Genomic DNA, 11,383 nt, shown 5'->3' with positions numbered 1-11,383 from the left:
TTTATGATTTTGGCTTTTTTCTTAAAACCAAGACTTGCTTTCTCAAAATTTTTGCTTTGAATTTTTGCTTTGAATTTCAAAATTTCATCAGAATATGTCTTAATCTTAAACAGTACCATTTTGTGTAATTATGTTTTCTAAGTAGTTAATATCACATACCATATTTGAATATCAGAATTAAGACTATGAATGAAAAAAAAAAAAGTCTTAAAAATAACAGAATTTTATGAATACGACTTTTTAACCTGGACATTTTGATTTTGATGCCCAAACTTTTGACTACAAACTAACAATTTGGACTTTTATGTTATCTTACTATTTTGTTATTGAATGCCACAACCGAAACCCAAGATTACATTTCTTAGAAATTAAATTTCAAATTCTAATCTTTTCTTATACTAATGATTTTGAATCTTGAAGCTGTAGCTTTATCACACTTTGAATTGGATAAATATAGCTTAGAATGTCATAAATAATTAAATTGATCACAATTATGACTTTCAAACTCAAAAATCATACTTTAAAACTCTAAATTATGACTTCAAAATTGTTATATTTTTATGTCTTTTATATTTTTACTTTGCATAGAATTACTTCACATTTCAATAATGTAGCGTCATATTAACCAGTGATTTTGAACTTCCTTTGTATAATTGTATGGCATTATTTGACTATGACAAAGCTTCCAAAGTAAACATTATATTTTCAGATTTTGCATGTGACTCCTTTTTATCTTATTTTTTTCTCTTCAGAAACTGAGGCTCGTTGACGCTGTGGCAGGAGGTAGGGATCACGGACCATGGGGATTGGTCTGATCTTGGAGGGTTTTTGCGGAAGGGCGGGATTAGTGCTATTCTAGAAGCTCTTTTGCGTAGCGCATCTGTATGCTCGGAAACACGGCGCTGGGGTGTGTTTGTGTGCGGCGTTCTGGCGATGTGTCAGAGAGATCCGCTGGCTTTATTCTCACACGGTCCCGTTTTATCTGCCCGACCTTTTAAAGGTAAGCCTGCATGTAAGTGGAAGTGTTTATGGACAGCGGCAGATATCCGCCGGCTGCTGTCTGCAGACAAAAGAGCGGACATGGGTGGGATTTAAATGGGAGGGGAATCAGCTGTGTGAAGGGTTGCATTGTCGATTTCCTCCACTCTTTTAAGGATCTATGCATTCCTATAGAATTCATGATGGTGCTTTTTTCCCCCTTCTTTCATGTTTATATCTGTAAGGAGGTAAGATGATGATGGCGATGATGATGATGATGATGCGCTCCGACAGTCATGGCTGTCATGCAAAAATAAAGCCTCCTTCTATCCTGAACAAATCCGGGCTATCCTGCCATGTTTTTGCTACATCCGGTGCTGTTTTATCCATTCATCCAGATGGAGATAGATGTCTCTTTTTCTGGATGTAAACAGTCTGAAGCAGAATATAGAGAAAATATTAATAATTCTGTGCAACATTTAGCAGAGGGGACATGCTCACATAGGGGATTAAATAACAAACAAGTAAGCTTTTCCTAACAGTGCTCTGTTCTTCTCTGTTTGTTTGTGTGTGTGTGTATTTGTGTTCTTGGATTACCTTCCAGTAATCTGCTTTTAGATTTTCTTTACGAATGCAGTGTGTGGGGCATAGAGTTCCACCCACATATAACACATTAGAGAAGTAGCCAAATCATTCAGAGTTCAGTGGCTTCAAGAAAAGCATGGCACAGATAGAGGAAACCCACACTGAGGGGGAGAGCAGCCCTCAGATGGTCTCCGTAAGATCAGATGTGTCAGCGAGCCAGGGGAACGATGGAGAAGCGGGGCCATCTATGAGGAGGAAGAGGAAGAAGAAGAAAGAGCCACGTCCCGAGTCCATCATTGTGTATCGCTCCGACATCGAGAGAGCACCAGGAGAGGAGCAGAGCGGTGAGGAGGGAGGAGAAAGGAGCACAGAGGAGGGGGCAAAGTTCCTGGGAACACCTACAGGAGAAGGTGAGAGGGTGGTTGTGGAGTGTCAGCCTTGCAGGAGTGTTCAATTTAATTTAATTTATATAGCAGCGATTCACAACACATGTCATCTCAACGCACTTGAATCAAGTCATACAGATAGATTGGTCAAAAAGTTTCCTAAGGAAACCCAGCAGACTGCATCGAGTCTTAATAAGCAGCATTCACTCCTCCTGAAAGAGAGTAGAGCCACAGTGGACAGTCGTCTGCATTGTTGATGGCTTTGCAGCAATCCCTCATACTGAGCATGCATAAGGCGACAGTGGAGAGGAAAACTCCCCTTTAACAGAAAGGAAAAACCTTCAGCAGAACCAGGCTCTGTGTTAGCGGCCATCTGCCGCGACCAACTGGGGGTTAGAGAAGACAGAGCAGAGACACAAAAAAAGCACAGAAGCACACATTGATCCAGGAATCCTTTCTATGTTAGAGGGTAATGGCAGATGATCTGCCTCCCCTGGATGGTGTCACAGCTAACAGAACGCCAGACCAGGTGTAGCTACTATGAAGTGGGGGAAAAAACAAAGAGAACATAAGGTTAAAAGTTGAAATAACAATAAACAATGCAAACTGGAGAACAGTAGGAGAACTCAGCAGAGTAAGAAAAATAGATGTCCTCCAGCAGCCTAAGACTATAGCAGCATAACTACAGAGATAGCTCAGGGTAACCTAAGCCACACTAACCATAACCTTTATCTAAAAGAAAAGTTTTAAGCCTAGTCTCAAAAGTAGACGGGGTGTCTGCATCATGGACCAAAGTGGTAGTTTGTCCCACAGGAGAGGAGTCTGATAGCTAAAGAATCTGCCTCCCATTCTACTTTTAGAGACTCTAGGAACCACCAGCAGACCTGCAGTCTGAGAGCGAAGTGCTCTGTTAGGAACATACGGGGTAATCAAGTCTCTGATGTATGATGGAGCTTGATTATTAAGGGCTTTATACGTGAGAAGGAGAATTTTAAATTCCATTCTGTATTTAACTGGAAGCCAATGAAGGGAAACTAAAATGGGAGAAATATGATCCCTCTTGTTGATATTCATCAGAACTCTTGCTGCAGCATTTTGGATCAGCTGAAGGGTTTGAACTGCATTTTGTGGACTTCCTGATAGTAAAGAATTACACTAGTCCAGCCTTGAAGTAACAACTAGTTACTGGACTAGTTTTCCAGCGGGATTTTCACATCCTTCGAACTTTTTTTAAGATTTTATCGCAATCGCAAAACTCAAAGCATTTTATTGAAATGTAATGCATGATTTGAAGTGAAAGGGAAACAATATAATCTTACAAGTAGAAATCTTGTACTCTGATACAACTCATATGTGTCATTTAATCTCAGCAGCTGTTCTGTGAAGGCCTCATAGGGTTTTAAAAGGAACATTAGTGAACAAAGAGCATCATGAAAACCAAGGCAGACAGGTCAGTGATAAATGTTTGAATCAGTGTAAGGTTACAAAAAAAATAGATGCATAAAAAGAATTCTCCAAGCTTACAACACCTCATGGGACACCGTTCAATTCATCATCTGTGTTTGGCACAACTGCAAATGTACCACATCATGGCCGTTCGTCTTAAAGCTACAGGCTAGGCAAGGGAAGCGTCAATCATCCTGAAGTCATGGGGTGAGAGGTGGGGTGCATGCCAGACGGGTTGCCAGTCCTTCACAGGAAAAACACAGTCTCAGACGTGCACACACACACCCTCATACCTAAAGGCAATTGAAAGACCGCAATTAACCTGACCTGCTGTGGGAGGAAGCCGGAGTACCTGGAGAGATCCCACGGAGGTAACAGTGCTTTTACACTAACTGTGTAAAAGTGCTGCCCCACTCAACTGCTACTATTACTATTAATATTATAGACCTATGCCAAGTTTGTTACTCAGCAAGAAAATAATATATAGCAAAGTGCTGCAGTTTGCTGCAAAATAGCCACTACTTGCAACATATGGAAATGTTTTACTTTGACATGCATGTAATCTGGCTACTTTGTGGGATATAAAGTTAAACTACACAAAAAGAATCTCACTAAAATTTTAATTCTATACAAAATCAAATACTGAAATAGACATTTTGCCCACAAAGACTGACAGAGTATTTGCTGTAGTGCAGTTTTATCAGAAAATTAGCTTTAGCTAATTGACAAGTAAGAAGTCTTTTTTTTTATCTTTGTCTTTTAATGTATCAAACTGTACTAGGAAAGGAAATTTAATTTCTCTACTTCAGAGGAAAAAAAAAAGAATTTCCTTTCTTCAGATGAAGGATATCAAACTGTGCTTAGGAGAGAAAACCTGAGAAATCAGTTTTCCTCTGTTAAACTTGTCGCAATTTCTTTGGCGTAATCAAGAGCTCCTGTGTAGTCTCGTAAAAAAATATGTAAAAACCTCATAGTTATAGATTTGCAGATATATTTAAATAACTAAAATGCTCAAAGTTAAGTCATGAAAGTAGGAATTAGAATTGAAAGGAGCCAGCCTCATTTTGGTGGTTTTCCTGATACTTCTCACTGGGAGGAGCTCTCAGGGCACACCCAGAACTCGCTGGAGGGTCTACTTTCCCCCCGTGGCCTGGAGATCCGAAGGGATTCCCCGCAAATGAGTTGGGTGGTGTAGTCGGGGAGATTTCTCGGGTTTCCTGCCGGACCTGTTTCCTCTACGACCTGATCTCAGATAAGCAGAAAACAATGAGTGGATGTATAGGAAATGCCTCAAAGAAGCAGAGGCCTTTTTTGCACTTTTGCTTCTTGAAAGGCAGCCTTATTCTTTGCACATGTTGTAAACGACTTTACGAACCTAAGTTGAAAAATATGCATTATGCATTGCACGGACACCCTGTGATCTATTTTACCTAAAGCCCTAAAGTATGCACTACTTTTTTCTATTTTACTTTTCATTCGAAATCAGTTAAAAAAAATACCTAAACCTTGCGATTGACACAATTACATAACTTCATATCAATAAGTACATTTGACAGTAATTCTATGTTCTTAGGTGGCAATAATGCTTCAACGGTTGAGCGACACGTTTGAAAATATACGAGTAGGGAACCATGTTTTACTTGGAACCCCTTTAATGGATTTGAATGACATTGCAGATGTCTGCATATCATTTTTTTGATATGTTAGGTTTCATAAAATGTCTGCTTGTTTAAAACGATGCCTTTATTTGATTAATAAAACAAGTTAAGCAGTTTATCTTCGTGGTCTTTTAAAGATCGGTCAAAGGGCTGGTTTTTATCTCTCACCCAATCCTATCTCTGACCAGGAGGGGACTGGAACCTTCCTCCAGACAGCCGGTACGTGACCCTTACCGGCACCATCACTCGAGGAAAGAAGAAGGGCCAGGTGGTGGACATTCACGTCACTTTGACAGAGAGGGAACTCAGGGATCTGGCCAAGTCGAGGGAGCGTCTCAACGCAGAGTGCGAGGCAGGGGAAGGGTCCAAACGTAGCTGTACCTTCGGAGTGTGCCAGGGACCCCACGTGGTGCTGTGGAGCATCTCCTGCGCTCCTGTGGTCTTCCTCCTTTCCTTCATCACCTCCTTCTACTACGGCACTCTCACCTGGTACAACGTCTTCCTAGTGTACAACGAGGAGCGGACGTTCTGGCACAAGATCACCATTTGCCCCTTTCTCATCATCTTCTACCCCGTGCTCATCATGCCAGTGGCGCTGTCTCTGGCGCTGTACTCAGCCGTGGTGCAGGTGTCCTGGGCCTTCAGCGAGTGGTGGCAGGTGGTGCGGGACCTGGAGAAAGGCTTTTGCGGCTGGGCCTGTGGGAAGTTGGGTCTGGAGGACTGCTCGCCTTACAGCATCGTGGAGTTGCTCGACTCCGACACGGTTTCTGGGACTCTGCAGAGCAAGGCACCCAGTGAGCTCGCCCAGACGTCATCGGTTTGAGGGAGCAGACTGTGGCATTGTGGCACATGCGGTGCTTGCAGTGGTATTCGTAGGCTTTTTTTTAACATTTTGTCAGGTTACGACCACAAACTTCAATGTATTTTAAGTTTTATTTGTTAAAAACAAATAAGGCCAACTTTTGTTGCACTTAAATCTGCAGATCTTTTAGTAATATCATCTTTATTGTCATTGAAACATACATTACAACGAAATTTGTTCTCTGCTTTTAACCCATCACCCTTGGGGAGCAGTGGGCAGCCATGTGCGGCGCCCGGGAAGTGTTCTGGGGTTAAGGGTCTTGCTCAAGGACCCAGAGTGCAGGCACTGGGGATCGAACCGGGTACTTGCATCCCTTCCACGAGTGCAAGCGCGCTGCTCTAACCACTAGGCCAACACTCCCCATACGCAGCTTGGTAGACAATTTAGGGTTAAGTGCCTTGCCCAGGGGCACATCGACATGTGGCAAGGAGAAGCTGGAATCAATCCCACAACCTTCTGATTGCCAGACGACTACTCAACCCATCAAGCGACAGTCGCAGAATTTTTGTAGTATATCTTAGAGTTCTGCACGTCTATTGACTGAATTTTTTTGTCCATTCTTCTTTCCAAAGTAACTGGAGCGTGGTCAGATTAGATGGAGATCATTCATGAACATTAGTATTTAAGTGTTTTCACAGATTCTCCATTGAATTTAGCTCTGAACTGTGACTGACTCACTCCAACATATGACTATACTTTGATGTAAACCGTTCCAGTCTAGCTGTGGCTGTATATATCAAGGGCTATTATCCTGCTTTTAGGGGAATCTCTGCCTCTGCAACCTCTAACAGGTTTTCCTCCAGGATTGTCCTGTATTTAGCTCCCTCCTCCATCACCACAGCCTGATGCTGCCATCACTATGGTTCAACAGGGTGATGCATACATACAGCAATTTAACTTTGGTCTCATCTAACCAGAACACCTTGTTCCACATGTTTGCTTTGTCCTCCCCTGGTTGGTGGCAAACTGCAGGATGTACTACATCTTTTTTTAAACTCCGGTTTTCTTCTTGTCACTCTTTCATAAAAGCCAGATTTATGACAGCTGTCTGTCAACAGATGCTACTACCTGAGCAGTGGATTGCTGCACCTTCTTCAGGCTTCTTGGTTGATTCTCTGATTAATGCTTTCCATCCATGCCCAGACTGTCAGTTTAGACGGACAGCCATGTCTTGGTAGGTTTGTGTCATACTCATTTTTGGGTAATGAACAAAACAGTGTTCTACAAGGCGGTCAAAGCTTCATAATCTAACCTTGCTTCAGGCTTCTCTGCAACTCTACCACTAACCTGTCTGCTGTTTCTTCACTAATGTTCTCTAACAAACCTCCGAGGCCTTCACAGAAGCGTTGGATCTATAATGAGATTCAATTACACAGATCTGCACTCTGTTTACCCAATGGGTGACTTCTGATTACCATTTTTGTATCAGAGTAAACACAACAGTATCAAAATGCATGCCACATGTTTGGACTTTTACCTGCAAAAGAAATTGGAAAACCACGCATCATGTTACAGTGAGGTACATTAAAGTTTGTGGTTGTTATTTGACAAAATTGGAAAAGGTTCAAGAGGTGATTGAATACTTTTGCTGGGTATTGTATTTCTGATGATGTCCTTTTAACTTTCCATTTCAGTTTCATGACAAGCTCCAAAAAAATTAAATGTATCATAAAAGATTTATTTTCTGATTTTGGAAGTTTTAATGTGGCAAAATTCATTTTCTCAGTTCCAAATACTTGTCTTGAATCAATAGTTTTGTGCTAAAGAAGGAAAAAAACTATTAGACATTTTCCTCATAATAACATGTGAAAATCCCTGAGAAAATATAATATGCACAGTATGCACTGCCTGAACTTTCTTTAGGTGCTGAATATTATTTTTTTCAAACTATTAATGAACTATGAGCATATATGGGTATTGAGGGTCAGTTTTCATGTTTACAGGTTATCTACATTTGTCACTAAACAGCTTCCAGGGATTACTTCACTATACGTTGGCCTTGGCCCGGATAGCCATGCTGGAGATCCAGTGCCACAGAAAACTGGACATCTCAACCAGGTTTCGATTTATTTGTAAATATCTGCAATGAACATTTGCGATCGCTGTACAAACTTCCAAAGCAGCAATTGTGTGTTTTTACAGCCCATGGCAATCATTGGAGATTAGAGCCGAAGCTTCTTGCTTTGGACGGTTTGCATGACCTGTTCCAGTGGGAAAAGACACTATTAACACAGTATTGACTGAATCACTATTTTGCCTTTGAAAGAGGCAGTTTTTCTATTATGTGATACAATTTTGGGGGATTTTGTCTGTCAATCCTTTAAAAAATAGTAACATCTAGTAACATTTAGGACTTGTCCTTTTTAGTATCATAGCTTTTTGTTGAAGTTGTATTGTTTAACCAGTTTGCACAGTTTTGTTGTAGATTAATGCTCTATTAACCCTCTGCATAGAGCCGTCCCAAGGTTTACTTGTGTAGTTTTGCATTAAGACAAAATTCTGGTTTGCTAATGTAATATTTGGCATCAAATGATCAATCGTGGTCTATGGGAATATGGTGTCATATTTTGATTTATTACAAATGGGTGAATGATGAATTAACTTACCTTAAATACATCAGGGGAATGTCTGGAGTTCCTAAAAATATTCTAAAGACAGAGAAACATGGCCCATGCTTGGGTAATGAATATCCAAGAACATAAGCGAATGGGTGTTGGGCTTCTTCAGGAGTGATTTGATTTTTCATTAGATTGTTTAGTCTCATCATTCTGAAAGCAGGCACCAATCAGGATTATATATATATATATATATATATATATATATATATATATATATATATATATATATATATATATGAGGTCTCTGTTTTATTTCTATTGCTTATAACTCATGCAAACCCCTTTGTGTGAATCTTGTTTAAACTGAACAATTAAATGTAACAAATATTCACCCAAAAAGAAAATGGAGGCTGCAGGTTCCTTGATGAAGGGGCTTTGAATGCAACAGAAAATAAAGAGATAACATGATCATTCCCAGTTAAGCATGCATTGATTTGTTGATGTATTAACAGTTGGAAAATAGGGATTTTTTTTGTTTTGATGCAAAAAAAGGAAAAAAAATCTGATTTTTCAGTATTTGACCTGTCAGTCAATGGTAAGAGCCAATCAAGGAAAATTTGCTGATTTGCTTTATCACTGCTTATTTCATTTCATCATCCCATTTTTACTCATTTTAAGCTCCATTAAATTGTCAGTTTGCGATCTGAACCTCCTTGTGTTGTTGTCACTGGACTATGTGTAGCTTTCGAGTTAAGAAACCTTGTCAGATTTCCATGTTTTCATATTTTATATGTCCTCTCTTTATTTCTGTTATTCTTTTAACAAGTTGTTTAAACTATTGTATGTGAGTTATACTCCAGCACTTTGACAAAAACTGATTGGGTAGATATTGGTTTAGATGAATTATATGATTTGAATGCTTTGTAAATCAACTGTTGGGGTGTGTTTGGGAGTATTTAACTATGTATGGCCTCCTTTTCTGAGTATGCTGTTTTTGTTTACAAGGGAAAAAATGATGTGGTTCAGGACTGAATCTGGCTTCCACATAACGTTTTTGTGAATCCACGCAAAGAAAAACAAAAAAAATTAAAAATAAAGAGTTGAATCACTACATTTTTGTGGGATTTTTTCTTAATCTATACCTTTACTCTATATGTTTAATAGCAAATTATGGCTAGACCTCATTCTTTGTCGATGCATGAACTTTTAGCCCTGCAGCCTGGCAACAAGGCGGCCCTGGGTTCAAATCCAGGCCAGATGCGGCTTCAATTTCCCCAGCTGGTGATTGGTTTCATGTTAGGTTAGGTTAATCGGTCACTCCAAATTGCCCTCAGGAGGAAGTGTGTGTGTGTGCATGGGTGCTCGTTCAACATTTTCCATGTTACCCTGTGATCGGCTAGCAACCTGCCCAGCCTATGGACTGCTGTAGACAAAAGACACAAAGAGAAAATGGGATGTGACCCTGCATGATGAGATCAGATTATTAGCACAACAGCTTTACACTGATTATATAAATGTTAACATGCTGAATTGGAGTACGTGGTTTGGACAATTTCCAAGGAAGAAGTTTTGAACATTTTCAACAGGACACAAAGTCTCTGGGCTGACCCAGGACTTGCTGGAGTGAACATATCTATCGGTTGGCATGGAATTGCCTTGAAATAACTGAAAAGATGTTACCCCCAATTCTCTGATCTAGATACACAGACTAAGTTCAACGGAGGAGAGCAATTTGCTGAAATGAATAATAGTAAATTATTTTTAATCAAAGCAAATTGTATTTCACTCCCACTCATCCATTTAGGGCCAGCCCACGGCAAAAGCAAACCAAGAGCGGCTGCTTAGGGGTCCAGGGCCACAAGGAGACCCCCAAGAGCAATGATTTATATATAATTCTAGTAACAAAACCACCCAATATAACATAAAATTATGCATTTTTTACAATAACATATATTTGATCATGTAGAAATCATTACTTATACATCCAAATATAAATATATATTTTCAACTGGTCTTGGAGGCCCCCAAGTGGCTGCTGTAGGTCATGCTGCACCAGTAATGCAAGCTTCCTGCCATGCAATGCACAACCCACATTCAAATTTCCAAACCAGAGGTAGAAGGCAAGTAGTCAAAACAATGACGCAAAAAAGATGTAACCTTCAGGGGCAAAGAAAAGAAAGAGGAGGAAGGGGGAAAAGCCAAGATAAAGGTATGTTTGTTATTAACAGAAAATTGCCTTGCTAGTGACCTTTAACAGCCCAGTTAAATAGCCAAATATTTATGCTAACCTGTTTGTATTCGTGTTAAACTGACTATTAACATTTTTGTTTATTCTGAACCATTAGGAAGTGGTTGCAGAGGGGCTGGAGCCTGCAGTGCCGTGGAAGTGTACCCTATGCTGCAAAAAGTGTTTGGTAAACCTTCCAAATAATTGAATTCAGGTGTTTCAATCAATTTCATGGCCTCAGGTATTTAAAGTCCAGCACCTAGACATATGGACTGCTTCTACAAACATTTGTTTAATCAATGGGTTGCTCTCAGGAGTTTAGTGATTCCAGCATGGTTCCGTAATAGGATACCAGGTTTAGTCCTGCTCCACCATGGAAACCCACCCCATCTAATTTAAACTAAAATGGAAGGAGTTGGCGAAATTACTGGACACATACAATAAGGATATTCTTATATGGTTAAATAAATTACTTGGATAACAACAACAAACAAAGAAAAAACAACTTTTGTTAGAAATCAATTAATTTTAAATTTGGTTGAAGCTAGGTGCATATTTAGAAAATGAAAAGGAATGTTCTTTTCTCTCTGGATCTGTTTTACTGGCATGGGGTTATTTACCAGCATTAATAAAAATCCCTTTCTAAAGTCAAGTCTCCTGCCAAGATGAAGGTTTTTCCTCTG

The 11,383-nt window shown here is 39.9% G+C and overlaps 1 protein-coding gene across 1 annotated transcript; it reads left to right on the top strand.

Moving 5' to 3' along the window:
* Positions 1-857: 857 nt before the first annotated feature.
* tmem169b (transmembrane protein 169b) lies at positions 858-6,109 on the top strand. The gene is made up of 3 exons (XM_012878332.3): positions 858-1,000; positions 1,583-1,973; positions 5,242-6,109. The coding sequence occupies exons 2-3, from the start codon at positions 1,700-1,702 to the stop codon at positions 5,874-5,876; spliced, it is 909 nt and encodes a 302-aa protein (XP_012733786.2). The 5' UTR covers positions 858-1,000; positions 1,583-1,699; the 3' UTR covers positions 5,877-6,109.
* Positions 6,110-11,383: the final 5,274 nt, after the last annotated feature.

This window comes from Fundulus heteroclitus, chromosome 7 (genome assembly GCF_011125445.2).
Source record: "Fundulus heteroclitus isolate FHET01 chromosome 7, MU-UCD_Fhet_4.1, whole genome shotgun sequence".
Lineage (NCBI taxonomy): Eukaryota > Metazoa > Chordata > Actinopteri > Cyprinodontiformes > Fundulidae > Fundulus > Fundulus heteroclitus.
The sequence above is the reverse complement of the archived record's forward strand: the minus strand, read 5'-3'. Positions and strand labels throughout refer to the sequence as shown.

Coding starts and splice junctions, on each gene's coding strand:
- tmem169b (XM_012878332.3), top strand. CDS start 1,700: ATGGCACAGATAGAGGAAACCCACACTGAGGGGGAGAGCAGCCCTCAG. Junction 1,974..5,241: donor GGGAACACCTACAGGAGAAG/GTGAGAGGGTGG, acceptor ATCTCTGACCAG/GAGGGGACTGGAACCTTCCT.